Consider the following 17,338-nt stretch of genomic DNA (forward strand, 5'->3'; position numbering starts at 1 on the left):
ATGTTTAGGGGACAGAGATGAGAGGAAGAATTTTTGCCGTATAGTCTTTTATATAACTTTGGGATTTGATTTATGAACCATGAGAATGCATGACCTTGGGAGGATTTTAATGGAAGTGCATTGGGTTGTAGGCTTTATGGCGCACCCTGCGCAATCCTGCAGATAGCATTTCTCACGTGGCCTACCGTGTACTTGGCAAATTTGGTGGCAGTAACAGGAAGATGTTGAAGGAATCCCAGAAGCTGCACTATGTTGTGACTGAGGTTCAAGGCCCAAGCATCACAGTGGAGTTTTCCGATTGTAAAGCATCTCTTCAGCTCCCGATGGAGAAGGTAAATTTGGGACTTGCGGAAGTTTTGAGGAACTTCTTAAAGTTACTAAGCATTTCATATTAAGGATGCTGATTTCTGTTTGAAAATATATAAATAAAACATATACTTTCTTGGGAGGGGATATCTATGTTTTTTTTTTCTTTAAGATTTTATTTGTTTATTTTTAAATTTTATTTATTTGACAGAGATCACAAGTAGGCAGAGAAGCAGGCAGAGAGAAAGGGGGAAGCAGGCTCCCTGCTGAGCAGAGAGCCTGATGTGGGGCTCAGTCCCAGGACCCTGGGATCATGATCTGAGCCGAAGGCAGAGGCTTGACCAACTGCGCCACCCAGGGGCTCCCCCCCATTTTTTTTTTCTTTTTTAAAAAAAGACTTTCCTCACATCTGGGAGGAATGATATCCATCATGGATAAATGTCCCCCTAGAGTTATTTTCCATCATCACCTCAATCATCCTGTCCCCACACTTCCTGAAGCCCATGCATTGTCCTAACCCTCCTCCAGCCTCTCACGCAGCCCCATCCCGTAGATGAGGGTCCTCTCCAGACCTCCGGGGGAGGACCCCCTCATGCAACCCCGGCCCCTCACCCAAGCCTTTCTCAAAAATACCTGCCAGAAAAACACTAGTTTCCTTCTAAGAGACCACAGTTAAAAATCCGTCTTTACATTGAAAGTCTCCGTAGTGAACATTCTGTCAGGAGCCCCTTCCCACATTTTAGGGAATTTCCTTAATACAGGATTCTGTTTGCTTCAGCCCTGTCAGTGGCGAGGTGGGTATTAGTAGTGAAAACTAAGGTAGCTGACAGAGCCAGAAAATGTCTTTAGAAGTGGTTTCCCCCCAAAGAGGAAACCCAGTTTTGAAGATAGGCTTCCCGGTCCTCCTGCACGCCCACACGGACTTCAGGTGTGCGAGGGTCTGGTTTCCTGGCAGCCGGCAGCCAAGGGCACGCAGCACCCTGCCACGGCTGGAGGGGCTGCCGAAGCGAAGGGAAGAAGCAGCTTGGCCACGCTGAGTGCCAGTAAATCCCCATTAAGATAATCCTGCTTTTGGGCAAGTAATTGGCTCAACCTTAGCCCCTTCCGAAATTATCCCCGCAAGCTGGGGGTGACTCAGCAGGCAGCTGTGGTCATGCTCCGTGTAGCCATGTGGGGGTCTCTAGGGCAGGACTGCTGTCCCTGTCAGCCCCGCTGTGCTTCCTCACACACAGCCCGGGTAAATCTTGCCTCTGTCACACAGACCAGTTTTTTGGTTGATAGGTATATAATTGTCAAGACGGGTGACTGGTCTCTTACTGTTAAAGGCGTCACATGATTGTGTGTGTGATTTTGCCTCCCCCCCCCCCCCCCCCGCCCCACTAACTGAATAAGATAAAATGTGTGTGTAGCCATGTGGGTTTTCTGGAAAAGTAAAACCCTCTTATCTTCTAAAGAGAGAATTGAGAGATTGTGTAATTTCTGCATCAGCTGTAGCTTCTGTGTTTCTTTGCTGTTGTAGGCCATTGAAACCGCTCTGGACTGCCTGAAGAGTGCCAACACTGAGCCCTACTACCGGAGGCAGGCGTGGGAGGTGATCAAGTGCTTCCTGGTGGCCATGATGAGTCTGGAGGACAACAAACACGCCCTCTACCAGCTTCTCGCACACCCTAAGTATGTTGGGAATGTGGTCCCCGCGATTGGTGTCTCTTAGGACGTAGGAGTGCAGAAGGCCTCTCAGATTTCCTAGTGCTCAGTGCATGCTCTTGCAAGTCAGGAAGTTCCCATGGTACCTGCCTAGTGGTGCTTTCCTGGGCTTTTAGAGGAAATGAAGAGAAGGGACCAGCTTTTGGAGAATTAGAGTTTACCTTCGTCGTCGTGTTCCTGATGGTTGCCTCTCCCTGATGTTGTCAGCTTCAAGAGGCAATGTTCCTGCCCTTTTCTCTCCTGTAGCTCGCGGGTGTATCCGTACTTCCTGGCACGTGGCGGGTGTTCATTGGGTCTTTGGCTCTTCTAGTCCACCGTGATCCTTTCATTCCCCAAACATTCATCTTGCGATAACTTGTATTTTGCTCTTACCATTTGGGCTGTAACATAGTAACCATAGGTGATGGTCTTGTGTGATCGTGTATGTTTTCTTGCTGTGTTCCCCACATTTTCTTACTGTGTTCCCCATACACATTTCACAGATGTGCAAAATGTGTATTTTCACATTTTTCATGGCATCAGGTGGGTGGTACGTGTGCCATCAGCGAGCTCTGTGACCTCGTCTGATTCTGTTCCCGTGGGGTGATTTTCAGCACATAATGCACTTATAGCTACCATTAATAGCTTTTTCTCATTTGTGTTTCCTCATTGATGGGGGTTACTTCTTAAAATTTGGTTTAGTTAGTCATAAAAGATCAAAGTAAGACATCAACTTACTTTAAAAACTGTAAAAATACTGAATCTGCCACCATGTTGTAAAATGGGTCTGATTCATCCCCTATGCTCGTATGAGGTAGGACATCCCAGATGTCCCCAGAACCATCGTGATGAAATTCATCATGTAAGTCCTGATGGTGGAATCATCAGCTCAGGACTTCAGTGTTGTGAGGATGGACTGGATTTTATCTTTCAGCTTTACAGAAAAGACCATACCCAATGTCATCATATCTCATCGTTACAAAGCACAAGACACTCCAGCTCGGAAGACGTTTGAGCAGGCCCTGACCGGGGCGTTCATGTCTGCTGTCATTAAAGATCTCCGGCCCAGCGCCCTGCCCTTTGTCGCCAGCTTGATCCGCCACTACACGATGGTGGCCGTTGCCCAGCAGTGCGGTGAGTGGGGCAGAGGAAGTGCTCATGGGACTCCTTGCGGTGCTTCAGAAACGCAATCAGGACATTGTGGTGTTCAGAGGAGTGGTTTGGCTGGTTGATTTTTGGCCTTTGTTTTCTTTTTTTTTTTTTTTTTCCCCTAAAGATTCTGTTCATTTATTTGACACACAGAGATCACAAGTAGACAGGCAGGCAGAGAGAGAGAAGAGGAGGAGGCAGGCTCCCTGCTGAGCAGAGAGCCTGTTGCGGGGCTCGATCCCAGGACCGTGGGAACATGACCTGAGCCAAAGGCAGAGATCTTAACCCACTGAGCCACCCAGGTGCCCCTGACCTTTGTTTTCTGATTTCCTGCTTACTACAGGATAATTGCTATTTCGGTGGTGGTTCCAATAGTAACATGAAAACTGTTACCAAGTGTCTCTGTACAGTGCACCCAGTGGAAGATTTTCACCCTTTGTTGTTCACGGAAACAGGTGGAATACTGTGGACACTCTGCCTGTGAGACAGCTTGTGGTCTCCCTCGTTGCTGGCTGGTCTTCCTTCCCTTTCTGTGCTGCTTTCCAAGGCCCATCCTCTCCCCCCGCCCTTCGGCTGGGTCCTCCCTGCGGTGCTCCTCGCTGCTGTTCCCGACCTCTGCTTTGGGGTCCTCAGGCTCCAGATGGGGAGGGACCACTTTTGTTCATCTCCTTGTTTGTCTTTCTAATCCATCGCAGACGAGTACTCTTGCAAAAGATGATAAAAGTGTCCCGAGACTGCCCATTGCTGTACAAGTTTTAGAAGTTTCTGGACACTCACTCCCGGTTTTGTAGCTCCCCCAACCAGCGCTGGTCAGTGGACACACTCGAGCAGCGCTGCGGCCGTGTGTGTCCCTGAGGGCCCCCATTCTCCGGATGGATAAAGCCGCTTTCTCTGAGCGCTGCAGAACACTGAGAACATTCCCCCTTGTAGCTCTTCGTGCCCTTCTTGACCCGAGGAGTCATTGATCTTAGATTGTTTCTCATTGTCTCTCTGTTAACATCTTTCCAGCAGGCTTGTAAGCTTCTTGATAACAAACACCCATCTTGCCGGGTATCTGCAAGGCTTTAATTAATTGTTCTCTCTGTGAGCTGGGCATCATAGCCGGGTTGCTTTTTAATTACTATTTGTACATCAGGAATGACCAGAGTGTAGCCCACACTCATTTCTGTGCTTTGACCCTTGGCCTATTTAATGATTTTTTTTTTCTTTAAGGAGAACATACATGGTTCTCATCATTGTAGAGAAAATCTGAAGAGTCTACTGTATAATAGGAAACATTCCGAAAAATAACCTTAGGCCACTTAGATGCAGTTTAACAGAAGTTGGCTGAAAGTACCAGTGCCGGCTTTTGTTGAGCTCCTAACCTCAAGTTAAAAAATGAGATCGTTTTGGGGCACCTGGCTTGCTTAGTCGGTGCAGCATGCGACTCTTGATCTTGGGTTGAGTTCGAGCCCTGTGTTGGGTGTAGAGATTACTAAAAAAATAAACTTAAAAAACCAACAAACTTCTTAATGACGTGGTTTTGCTGTTTGGGAGCACCTGGGTGGCTCAGTGGGTTAAGCCTCTGCCTTCTGCTCAGGTCATGATCTCAGGGTCCTGGGATCGAGCCCTGCATCAGGCTCTCTGCTCAGCGGGGAGCCTGCTTCCCCCTTCTCTCTCTGCCTGCCTCTCTGCCTACTTGTGATCTCTGTCTGTGTCCAATAAATAAATAAAATCTATTTGAAGGACAAGAGCACGCATGTAAATAATTAGCTCTTCTTTCTCCCATTCCCGCCGCCTCTCTTCCAGGTCCTTTCCTGCTACCTTGCTACCAGGTGGGCAGCCAGCCCAGCACAGCCATGTTTCACAGCGAAGAAAATGGGTCGAAAGGAATGGATCCGTTGGTCCTTATTGATGCAATCGCTATTTGTATGGCATATGAAGAAAAGGAACTTTGCAAGATTGGGGAGGTGGCCCTAGCGGTGATATTTGATGTTGCAAGTATCATCCTGGGCTCAAAGGAGAGGGTAAGGAAGGGCTGAGGAGTAGTTGGGCTTGTTGGTGCCTGTGGGTAGTCCTTCTAGAAACTGGTTCCATGGCGGGGCTGACAGCACGGTGTGTCTGTGTGTTTCTCCCCAGGCGTGCCAGCTGCCTCTGTTCTCGTACATCGTGGAGCGCTTGTGCGCGTGTTGCTATGAGCAGGCCTGGTATGCAAAGCTGGGGGGTGTGGTGTCCATTAAGTTTCTCATGGAGCGGCTGCCTCTCACTTGGGTTCTCCAGAACCAGCAGACATTCCTCAAGGCACTTCTCTTTGTCATGATGGACTTGACTGGAGAGGTAGGTGATGGGGGGCCCCAGACCCTATCCAAGCGGTTCCAGAAGCTGACTTGCCAAGACCATAGTTAGTATGAAGCCCTTCTGCTAGCCTGCTCTCCTAGAGGCCTAGATTTTCATTACCGCGTCTTTCACACGAGGACAGATCAGGACCCCCGTAGGCTTATCCTGGTTACCTGAATATCTGCGTCGATGAAGAACCGTCCCAGACCGGAGCATGTAACACGGTGCCTCTGTAGAGGGAAGTCGTCGTCCTCGCTCTTGCCTTAGGGCTAAATAGTGCACGTGCTGCAGGAGTTTCTCTGGAAGTTGAGTTTCCATGAAGCTGTGCGCAGGTGTAACGCACATAGTACGTGGTGGGCGTTTCCAGCTTCTCCATTTGGGAAATGCAGGAGTTTGTGTATGTCGCCATGTTCTTTCTGGAGTGTCTACAGCAGGCTGAGGTGCCGTGGCCGTGTGCAGGTTACGAAGCGGTCTTGGTGAACCAGCGGGGATGGGGGTGGATCCGCAGTGACAGTCCCTTTCATTCCTTTCATCCCTGGCCCGCAGGTTTCCAATGGGGCCGTCGCCATGGCAAAGACCACCCTGGAGCAGCTTCTGATGAGGTGCGCGACGCCGCTGAAGGACGAGGAGCGAGCCGAAGAGATCGTGGCCGCCCAGGAGAAGTCCTTTCACCACGTGACGCACGACTTGGTCCGAGAAGTCACCTCTCCAAATTCCACTGTGCGAAAGCAGGCCATGCACTCACTGCAGGTCTTGGCCCAGGTCACTGGAAAAAGTGTCACTGTGATCATGGAGCCCCATAAAGAGGTGAGATTTCTGTCCCCGGAACAAGGATAATTGGAGCAACGCTTCTGAGACCTTTTTCCCTCCTATCTGACTGGAAGAGGATACATAATCTGTAATTTTGTGTCCGCTTCACCAGGTGCTACTGTATATGCTCTCTTTGACCTCAGGGACGCAGAAAGCAGTGCGCTGATGTTGACGGCTGTATCCGTAGTCGTCAGCATCCAGAGAACAGAAGGCGGTTTCCTGGGTCTCTAGCAAAATCCGGTCGCTCTTCTCTTTTTTAAGAGCGGTTACCCGGCAGAGGGGTGGGTGGAGCGCAGCTGGGTGGCTCAGTGTTAAGGTTAAGCCTCTGCCTTCGGCTCAGGTCATGATCTCCGGGTCCTGGGATCGAGCCCTAAATCGGGCTCCCTGCTCAGCTGGGAGCCTGCTGCCCCCTCTCTGCCCGCCTCTCTGCCTACTTGGTGCTCTCTTTCTCTCTCTATCAAATAAAAATAAAAATCTTTAAAGAGCAGTTACTCGGGAGACTTCGGAGTTCAGTGAACCTGACATGTAACTATCCACCGGCCAGTTTTAACGCATGGAACGTACCTTCCCTTCCCCAACTAAAGGGCATCCTCACCTTTCCTGTCACGGCTTTCAGATTGATAGTCGCTTTAGAATGTGGTGACGAGCAGAATTTGCTCTTCAAGGGACGGCCGGTTAGTGGTGCTTCCCCCTTGCCCAGGTCCTCCAGGATATGGTCCCGCCGAAGAAGCATCTCCTCAGACACCAGCCTGCCAATGCGCAGATCGGCCTGATGGAGGGGAACACGTTCTGCACCACTCTGCAGCCCCGGCTCTTCACAATGGACCTCAACGTGGTGGAGCATAAGGTGTTCTACACAGAGGTAGGGGGGTGGAGGTGCGGCGTGGTGTGGATGGTGATGACGTGTGTCTGGTAACCTGTCTCTGTGCGCGAAGACTGGTCAGGCAGCACTCAGAGAAGGCACGGGTGGTGACCCCAGGGGACCGGCTCTAACCTGGCACAGCGCCCTGCGCAGGTACGTGACAGGAGGTAGGCCTGCTGACAGGAGCGGTCCTACCCAACGCGGCTGTGTTCTGAGGCCTTCTCCAGGACACCTCGCTCTGCAGAGCCTTAAGAATGTAATCTAGAGAAAGATGGACTCTGCTTTGACCACTCTCATCGGCTGGTGTCCAGAGTAAGATGGGCTCAGAGCGAGCGCCAGGGCATCAAATATATTTGTCCCCTGAGAACGTGCCGTGTGCTGTTCAGAACTTACTGCACACGAGGGCCATCATTTAGCTCTGACAGCTCTCTGTGAACTGTAGATTCCGATTATTCTCATTAGGGTAGCGGCAGATGGCATTCTGCAAGTGTTTCTCTCTCTGAACGTTCTAGTATCGAACTATAGATACGGTCAAGTTCTAGCTATTAATTCGTAGAAAGCAGTAATGGTCTGGTGCTCAATCCCAATGTGAGATTTTTTTTAAGACCTAAGGCATTGTTAGAGTAGACGGAGGCAAAAGTCATAAGGAAGCGACTTCTTTCTGATCCACACTAAGTTTGAATTTCCAATTATGGAAAATTTACCTCTTGAGTCTTTAAGTTCTATGTATTTACGTGGACATGGAATCCAATGATCACTTGGTCTAGCTTTGATCTTTTATACCTTGTTGCATCCCTTGTGTAGGTGTCCTAGTTCATGTGACCTGACAGAGGTCCTAGGAGAGCCACCAGAGAATGGGGGGAAGTTTCCCTTTGCTGGTTCCAGAGGCAGATGTATTTTAACCTTTGTGGAAAATTCCTCACTAAGCTTAAGGCCAGAACCTGGTGGTGTTGAGTGATAAATCCCAAGGGATGTAACTGGTTTCCCAAGTGTTGATCAGAGCACTAGCTGTATCAGAACACGTGAGGGTCTTTTTAAAAACAAAGACTCTCCTGAGTTCTCAGGTCAGACCTACAATGGACTGGCTGCAGGCTTCCCAACTGATTCTGGTGCATGCTTGCTCTGTCCAGATAGAGCTGCCGACACAGGTGTCTGCACGTGTGTGCATACACACACATGTTGATACAGGAGGAGAGTTGTAGTGATGGAGTGGAGTAAGGTGGTAACTCAAAGTGCTTTTGGCATATATATCCTTTTTTGCTGTTTGAAATCTTTTACTAGGTAGGAATCTTTGAGGGAAAAAAGGTGACAGTAAAGTTTATACCGTTTCCCCAGGATGTACGTACGTAGAAGGGGAAAACAGTAGTAGAACAACACACATGATAATTTGTGTTTTAGATACATCAGTATATACTGGGGTATCATAAAATGTCCAGAAAGATAGCTACAGGAATTTCTGAGTTACGATATTCTCCGTGACTTTCAGCGTCTTTCTTTGTACTTGACTGTGCTTTGTGGGGGGAGAAAAAAAAGTGTTAAGCACTCCAGGATCGAATCACAGCACCCATTTGTCAGGCTCCAGCCCACGGCTCTGGAAAGCAGCTCTGAATACAGAGGGAGACGTACCTGCCATCATGTTTGCAGTTCAGGTGACCCCCGGGGTGGGGAAACCCTGTTACAGTATCAGAGTGGGGGAGAAAATGTCTAAGAATTTATTTCACTGATGAGGCTGATAGTTTGCTTGAGAGGGAAGCTCTGTCACGTTCGATATTAAATTCCCCAGGGTGTGAGTTTAGTTTGTCAGTCAGTTGTGTTGCATGTGTGTAAGATTGCTGTGTTCTGTTATTTTCAAGGTTACTGTGTCTTCGCAGAAAGAGCTGGCTAAATTAAGTTGTTTTATCTTTCACAGCTGTTAAATCTGTGTGAGGCTGAAGACTCAGCCTTGACAAAGCTGCCCTGTTACAAAAGCCTTCCGTCACTCGTTCCCTTGCGAATTGCGGCATTAAGTAAGTTCATGTGCGTTAAGTCTGAAGCAAGTCATGGTACAGAGGTGCACGGAGGCAGTGGCCTTTTGGGGGTTTATTTTTTTATGTTCTTTCTAAGGTGGGACAGTTACGTTTGTCTGTTTCTTAAACGACATGATGAGGTGTCGACGGGTCGTATAGATGGTTAGGATTTAAACAGTTGTTTACTCTTACAAACTATGTATTTTACTTTCTGGTGATTAATTCAGTGCTGTAGTTCACTGCTGAATCCAGTACTGTAGTTGAAGAGCGTAGTCCTAGTGTTCGTATATGGCCAGTTCGCCCAATCGGAGGATACGGGAAGATACGCTGTAACCTTCAAAGGCTTTTCAGTGGTTCCATGGCATTTGAGAATCCTGCTCTCTCTAGGCTTTCATGACCAGCGTCAGCTGCATTGTTGAATTTTATTGACTTGAATTCTTCTCACTTAGAAGCATCATTTCCCCCCACTATTTTTTTTTTTTCCCTGAATAAATACGCAGTAAAGTTTTTTTAGTTGACTTGGTCTTTTGCCTTATTGGTTTCTATACTCTACGTGAAATGTTGCCAGAATCCTCCTTGAATTAGAGGTAGACAAATTGAGAGGCATATCATATTACCTGTGCTCAGGTGCAGGGCTGCGGTGTGGACGACAGCAGGGGGGTGGGGGGAGGCTCTCTGTAGCCAAGTTTGGCAGCTTTGTTCTTTGGTGGGGATTCCTTTCTTCCGGCACCTCTCATGCAATCCTGTTGGCTAACAGTCGCATTGCTCTAGAGGATTGAGGTGTGTTTCCTTTTCCCAGAGCATTTCTGTTTTCAAAGCCTTGAACTCTCCACGGTGGTTGGAGGCTGCCTGATAAGACACGGATAGCGGAAGAGAAGTCAGGCGCTCTGTGTGTGTGTGTGTGTGTGTGTGTGTGTGTTCGTTCCCTCCCTCAGCGCTAGAGTTCAAGGCCAGCCCTCTCTGTCACTTCGTTGTGCGTCTGCCCGCAGCCCAGCCCTCCCCTCACCCTGTGTGGGGGTGACTTCGGGAAGGGGTGTCAGTGGGTGCTCCCTCTTTTCCCCCTCCAGCCCTTCTAATATCTGGACGGGGTTGTATGTGTCACGGCCTTTCTGAGAGGCTGTTGACTTCCCTCTTAGATAACACAAACACGTGTTAGGGGACCATGTGTTCTTTGGTCTTCCTCATGGCCAGACACTCGGCAGGTGCTTCAGTGATTCATACTTGGTGTTGGTTGGGAAGAGCCTTTAGACGAGGACATTGTTCATATATGGTTTTCAGGTTAATAATGAAAGTGTATTGATCTCTCTTCCTAAAGATGCGCTTGCTGCCTGCAATTACCTTCCTCAGTCCAGGGAGAAGATCATCGCTGCACTCTTCAAGGCCCTGAATTCCACAAACAGCGAGCTGCAGGAGGCCGGAGAAGCCTGCATGAGAAAGGTGAGCGGGTGGCGTGTGCGCGCAAATGCGCATCTGTCCTGTCACCGGGCTTCTTCCTGATCACGTTTACCTGGTTTGTACGCCTGGAAGTCTGCCTCGCGTGAACACACATGGTAGTCCAGTACTGTCTCTGCTTGTTTCCTAGTCGCACTTGTTTAAAATATTCAACAGTAATGACGAGTCTCTGTTTCCTGATAAATTTTTGGAATGTGCATGGTTAATACTCCACAAATTGGCTGCCAGAGCCAAATGAGTTTATTCTGTTATAAAGTGTTTTCTCTTGGCTATTTTCCTCTGTAACTTTTCTTTTTTTTAAAATAGTTTTTGGAAGGTGCTACCATAGAAGTAGATCAAATTCATACGCACATGCGGCCTTTGTTGATGATGCTGGGCGATTATCGAAGCTTGACGCTGAATGTCGTGAATCGTCTCACTTCCGTCACCAGGCTCTTCCCAAACTCCTTCAATGATAAATTTTGTGATCAGATGATGGTAAGCCAACTGCATTTAAACGTAGTTAGTAATCAATCTGATATTTTAACTTATTTTTTTTAGGTAAGTAGTAGATATATGTGTGTATATATACATGGTTTAAAGTTTTAGGAAGTGTGAAAGGGGTACTGTGAAAGCCTCCTCCCGTCCCTGTCCTCCAGCTGCCCGCCTCCCCTGCCCAGGGACCGCCAGTGGTAACGGTTTCCTAAATGTCAGTCTAGAGGTGTTTTATATTTGTTGTAGGACGTACATATATTCTTTTTTGTTTCCCTCAAAAGGAAGCACCATATACACAAGAGTTCTTACTTTTTCTATTTGCCACTCATCATTTCAGATCAAAACAGAAGTGCTTCTTCCTTGTCTCATGGCCGTGTACTGTTTCGTGGACATGCCAGAGTTCATGGCACCGTTCCCCCACTGAGGGCGTCTAGATTGTGCCCAGCCTTTTGCTATTACAGACAGTGATGTAGTAAAAAAACATACAGGAACTTTAGAAGTCTTTAGGGTTTTAAAAATTACCATGTAATTATGCAAATAAAATACCTATTTGACAGTGTTTAAATTTGAAGTAGAAGCAGGTAAAGGAGATTGAACTATTAACTGTCTTATGCATTCAGTTTTGCTTCTGGTAAGTAGAAGTTTATAAATAACTGAGGATTTCATGCTACATTATTGCAAACGTGCACGTACTTTTCATGCTTATGTTTCTCAAGTGGCCTTTGGCCATTTAGACGTCTCGGGGGATGAGAGGCTTCTGTCTCGGTAGCTGTGGTGTGTGTAGCGTGTGCGGAGTGCAGCTCTGTGGCTGCGCGAGGACTGCACAGCTTTGTACCTCACATACGGTTTCTTCGTCCTGCAGACACCCGAGAAAGGAACAGTGACCAAAACACCTTCACTGGGAGTGGGTGGTATTGTGGTTGGCCCTTAAAATCGTAGCTGACGTCCTGTTAGAGTGTTACCGGGAAGCAGTAGTCCATGGAGTTAAGTTTTCCGAACTCGAAGGCTCCTTCCTCTTTAGCTTCCCAATGTGTGTAACCTACACGCCCTTCCAGCGTCCGCACGAACACACCCTTGTAGGCGTGGGCACGGCCCCTTCCCGACGCGAGCACCTGGGATCCGTGCCACATCTGTCATGTTGCTGCTCTCTTACCTGTGGCGTGTGACCCTTACGTGCCTTCCAGGTGGCACAGCGTTGTCATTGGCATCTCTGCCCTTCCCGCTGCCGTTTCTTGAGCCTTTGCCTGCCTGCCGGAGGCGACGTGTTTGTGGCTCTTTCACTGGCAAACCACGGGGCACCTCGTTCAGTGCTCGTCATCTCCCCCGCAGTTAAGAGCAGCCTAGAGAGACTGCTGCCCCACCTCACAGTCCGCAGTTGCCGACGTAGGCCGGGGGCTGTGTGTCTGGTTTGTCACGGGGACATCCCCCCGTTTTCTGGCAGGAGAGCTGTTTCCAGAAAGGTTAGGATTTCTCTGAAAGCAGATAGCGTTGATGTACTTGGATAAAAAAGGACTGAGTTGCCATTTGTCCGGCCATTGTCCTCCGGCCCCCACCTTGCCCAGGTGCAGCCTGGGTCTGTGCCAACGGCGCGTTTGCAGCGGGGTCTTCTGGTGTGTCCTGTTTGCGCCTCGCTGAGGTGGGGCAGCATAGCAGTCTTTGTTTTCCCACTAGGATTTGCTTTGGAGATGAACAGGTTAAGCCTTCAGCATGATTTTAAGAGCCGAGACACTCTGCTGTGTAGAATTGGGCATTCATGAAATCAACCCCCAAAATCGCCTTTTTATTTTATTTTATTTTATTTATTTTTTTTTTTTTTTTAAGATTTTATTTATTTATTTGACAGAGAGAAATCACAAGTAGATGGAGAGGCAGGCAGAGAGAGAGAGAGAGAGGGAAGCAGGCTCCCTGCCGAGCAGAGAGCCTGATGTGGGACTCGATCCCAGGACCCTGAGATCATGACCTGAGCCGAAGGCAGCGGCTTAACCCACTGAGCCACCCAGGCACCCCCAAAATCGCCTTTTTAAAAATTCAAACTTGTTGTTACTTGACCTTGAAGTCTCTCATGTGGGTATGTGCTACTGAGCTAGAAGTGAATTTATGTAGAACGAGTGTTATTTTTTTCCTTTGTGGCATCTGAAAGCAGAGTGCCGAGGTGAAGCAGCTGGCTGCTTCCTTTGCCTTTGGTTTTGTTCCTCTCTTACCTTTGGTAAAACAGCTGTTGTGGAAAGATAGATTTTCATGAACCTAGATCTTGGTGATTATTAATATCTTTCCAGAAATTTTACTGGCAAATAGCTTAACATACTAAGTTTCTTTGAAAGCATGTATATTTTAGTGTCTCTCAATGTGTGTTCTTTGGAACACTGGCCCTGTAAGTGTTTAGGTGGACTTAAGTCACCTGTCCCTAAGTCACCTTGACCATGGAATCCTTTTTAAAGCAGCTAACTTCCTGTAGGGCTTCAGTGTGTGAAGAACAGGTTTTGGACAGTGGGGGACATGAAGATAGTTCTGTAATTTAGATAGTCTTGTGGTTTTACCTGTAGGCTCTGAGTACTTATCTGCCAGGCTTTGCAGGACGCCGTGGCTGGAAGGCTGGCTGCCGCGTGCCTGGGCAGGCCAGAGTTGCTCTGGGCTCAGGGATCTCTCTTCTGTACTCTTGCCACAGAATACAGGGTCTTAGCACATAATGATTGTCCTGCTTCTGCACAGGAGGGAATTGCTTCCTGTTCGCACTCGTTTGTGCGGCCTCTGACGAGATGGGATCCGTGCTTGGCCCATCCCCCAATCCCCTCCTTGTTCCCACTGCTCTTTCGCCACACACAGTGGCCAGGCCTGCCTATTGGTGGCTTCAGGGCCTTTGCATCTCCTTTTTCTGCCTGGTGTGCTCTCTCTTGTGCTTCTGGAATGTCTTCCTCAGCAAGGTCCTCCATGACCTTGACCACCTTCTCCAGCTGATTTCCTGTTCTGATTTCCTGTTCTTCCACAACCCTTACCGTGACTGTGCCACAGCCGGCGCCCATGGAGTTCACCTTGCTCTCCCCGCTAGAACCCGAGCTGGACCGAGAGTAGGGATGATGTCTGCCTGTTCACTTCTCCACCCCGGGGGTGCCTAGCCTGGTGCCCGGCTCCTCAAGGCGCTGCATGAACAGGTGCAGCGCAGAGTAACGTGGTCATAGGATCGCAGCGGTAAAATGCCGTTATCAGAATGGCCAGGTTTCAGGATGTTTCCTGTTACGTCAGGGCGAATTCAGCCTTCTGCTCATAGAACATGATGCACATGCCGGTTACTCCCTCTAGTTCAATGTTCGGGCTGTTTCAGATTCGAACACTGCCATCTTCACATGGAATATGATGGAAATTAATGATTACGTGTGAATTTTCATCTAAGAACAGCATGGAATTGAACTGATATCGTGTGAGAGAAGAATGTCTAAGGATGTTGTTTTTTCCAACAGCAACATCTACGGAAGTGGATGGAGGTGGTGGTCCTCACCCACAAAGGGGGCCAGAGGGGCGACGGAAACGTGAGTGACTTGTTTGCTTCTGGGAAGGGCACCCATGCCACTGCTGTTCACAATGTTAATATCAAAGCAGCAGGGCTTTTAATTAAAATCCCGGTCAGAAACCCAGTTTATGTGATTATAGTCGTGTACGTTGTTGAACATCTTTAACTAGCAATTACAGTTTGCCTTTGTTTTTCTTAATTATTGGAACATTCCTTTTTGTGTTTTTTTAAAATCTCTTTTTGTTCACTTTAATACGTTTTCGTGGATAAGAACTCTGGGATGCTTGTAATGTTAGTATTTTTAATTTTACTGGTTTTGCCGTAAAGTGTATAAAGTGTATTTTCTAGACTGTTCTTGGCAGCTGCTATTTGCATGAGTGTGCATTCCTCAGCCGTGGTTTCCCATTGCTTCCCATCATCACTGCCTCATGGAACTAAGTGTAGGTTTCAGGGCTTCAGACACTGAGGAGAACGTAGCAAAGCATCACGTAGATACTGGCATGTCTGTTGACGGGTTTGAATCCCCACCCCAACTCTTTGCCAAAAATCAAACGGCCAGTACTTGAAAACCCATTTTCATGGCTTTCAGGGAAAGCTACTTTAGGTAAATTTTTTTATGTGTCTGATGTTGGTCATTTTAAGACTTCACTCTTAAAAATAATGGTTCTTGCTGTTTTGAATCTAATCTGTGTATGTTAATATTCGTTTAAAATACTTTCCAAGTTGAGGACTGTCCAATCGGTAGGATCGTGTTTTCCCTAAGGTCCTGTTACACCTGGTGAAATTGTATGGCAGTGTCCTAACGGGGACGCTATAGCTCCTCAGAGGCATAATCAACGTGGCTTTTTGTCTTCCTCCGCGCATTTGTCGGATGCTGTGTTTCATCCCAACTTGGAATTTTTTTTTCCTTTGGCTTTATTATGCTTTGTTTTGGCCATCCTGTGTCAAGGTGTTTTGTTTATGTAAGTCTCAATTCCTGCTGCTGTTAAAAACAGCCAACTAAAGCAAAATTAAACCAGGATTTTACACTTTTTTTAGGAGTGTTCTACCACCATGACCTCTTGGGAGGTCTGTTATTTATACACAGAGGGAAAAATCAGGAACTCTTCGTGGGGGAGAGCAGAGTGTATATTCAAAGCCTAAACTCTTGGGAGTAGGTACAGGTATCTCTGTGCCTTTCCTCCCCGTCTCTCATCCGCTAGGTATTTTTGTTCTAAATTTTATATTTGTTTTATAATCTGTTAATTTTCTGAAACGCACAGTTCTAGAATAAACATCGAACAACCTCTAGGGGGCAAGTGAATGATTTCCATTAGATCAGAAAGATTCCATCAACTTTTACGGCACGTTATTCGGAGGGCTTCTTGGATGGGGCAGAGGCAGTGGGCAGGAGACGGAGCTGTGGGTACTGGAAAGTCTTCCAGCTCCTACAGAAACGTGTTGTGACTTCCTGACCGGCCTGGGAACACCCAGCTCTGTGGGGGTGGCCTCAGGCCGTGGGTTCATGAGAAGCGTGCCCAGTGTCATTGTCTTCCCCCGAGGCCAAGCCGCCTTTCTATCCTTGAGCTCTGATCATTTTTTATGAATGTTGTTCAGGGTTGGGGATGGATCTTAGATCGTAGTCTGCCCCCATTTGGTTGACTCCCAAAATAATATTACAAGATCGGTGTACCTACAACTGAAGACGTGTTAAACAGTTGACTAAAATAAAACAAATACGAGCTTTTCTGTGATGCTGTGTACCCTGAAGATCAGAGCTCTGCACGAGCACCATTTTTAGGAAGGTTTGCTGCTTAGCGTTAAGCTCCCGGGGGAGAGCTCCTGACCCCTTGCGGTGCGGTGTCTCTTGTGTGCGTACACAGCTTCCCAGAATAACCCAGTTCTCTGTGGGCAGCGTCCTAGCCTGCGGGTCTCTCCGGGGGTGGGGGCCTCACACGTGCCCCGTTCCGGGGGCTAAACCACCTGGTACTGTCCTGACCTCCGCTGGGAAAGAGGAAGAGCATTTCGTTAAAGTCAGTGCTGCACCCAAGATCGTAACTTACTCGAAACAGAAACAGAGTTTTAAATGTATTTGCTTACAGTCGTTTCTCCCCCTGGGCCAGGATTCCGAAATTCCTGCTTTTAAAATTCCTGACATAGGGAAGGGACATGCGCTGTCCCACACTCTCTGAAGGGCTCTGTTTTGACGTCTGAAGGGTGGAAGGTGTACTTTTTTGCTGCTGAGCATTTGCCAATGACTGTGTGCTTTTTGATAATTGTCTTTACTGTCTTGTTTCCCCCCCAATAATCCTTACTGTGTATGAGTATATGGGAAGTTTTTATGTAAATAACATAAATAGAAAAAAAAAAAGATGATTTTCCTCCCCATCCTCAGGAAAGCATTTCCGAGTGCGGGAGATGTTCCATGTCTCCATTCTGTCAGTTTGAGGTGAGAACAACCCTATTAAAGTCAGTTTATGACTTGCACTGTGAAGAACAGTTTATATTTTCTTTTCTTTTCTTTTCCTTTTTACCTTTTTGTTGCCTTTTTTCATGCTGTAATTTTTGCTTTGGTTCAGCCTGCCATGGAAGGGGTAGAGGTGAGAATCCCAGTGGAGACGCAGGAGGGGGTGTTGTCGTATTTGGTTTTGCTGTGACTTGTGGTTCTGTGGTGGACAGAGTGCGTTGTGCCTTGGAGTGCAGTGAGCCGTATCGTCTGTCTGTGGCAGAGTCGTATTAGTACCATTGCTGTGAACTGTCCGGATGCCACGCATGTTTCCTTTTAGGACGTTTTAA

The 17,338-nt window shown here is 47.8% G+C and overlaps 1 protein-coding gene across 12 annotated transcripts in view; it reads left to right on the top strand.

Moving 5' to 3' along the window:
- TRRAP (transformation/transcription domain associated protein) overlaps positions 1-17,338 on the top strand; it is a 113,392-nt gene that overhangs the window by 35,443 nt on the left and 60,611 nt on the right. For 5 of the 12 annotated variants that reach the window (XM_059414414.1, XM_059414421.1, XM_059414417.1 and 2 more), the window contains exons 21-33: positions 132-332; positions 1,826-1,977; positions 2,924-3,123; positions 4,927-5,144; positions 5,257-5,454; positions 6,001-6,261; positions 6,965-7,126; positions 9,036-9,132; positions 10,448-10,569; positions 10,891-11,061; positions 14,514-14,582; positions 16,938-16,991; positions 17,122-17,142. In XM_059414414.1, the coding sequence (XP_059270397.1) occupies positions 132-332; positions 1,826-1,977; positions 2,924-3,123; positions 4,927-5,144; positions 5,257-5,454; positions 6,001-6,261; positions 6,965-7,126; positions 9,036-9,132; positions 10,448-10,569; positions 10,891-11,061; positions 14,514-14,582; positions 16,938-16,991; positions 17,122-17,142 (1,926 nt within the window). The remainder of the gene's footprint in view (positions 1-131; positions 333-1,825; positions 1,978-2,923; positions 3,124-4,926; positions 5,145-5,256; positions 5,455-6,000; positions 6,262-6,964; positions 7,127-9,035; positions 9,133-10,447; positions 10,570-10,890; positions 11,062-14,513; positions 14,583-16,937; positions 16,992-17,121; positions 17,143-17,338) is intronic. The other 7 variants (XM_059414423.1, XM_059414426.1, XM_059414425.1 and 4 more) reach the window with 3 other exon arrangements.

Source organism: Mustela nigripes, chromosome 11, assembly GCF_022355385.1.
Source record: "Mustela nigripes isolate SB6536 chromosome 11, MUSNIG.SB6536, whole genome shotgun sequence".
Classification (NCBI taxonomy): domain Eukaryota; kingdom Metazoa; phylum Chordata; class Mammalia; order Carnivora; family Mustelidae; genus Mustela; species Mustela nigripes.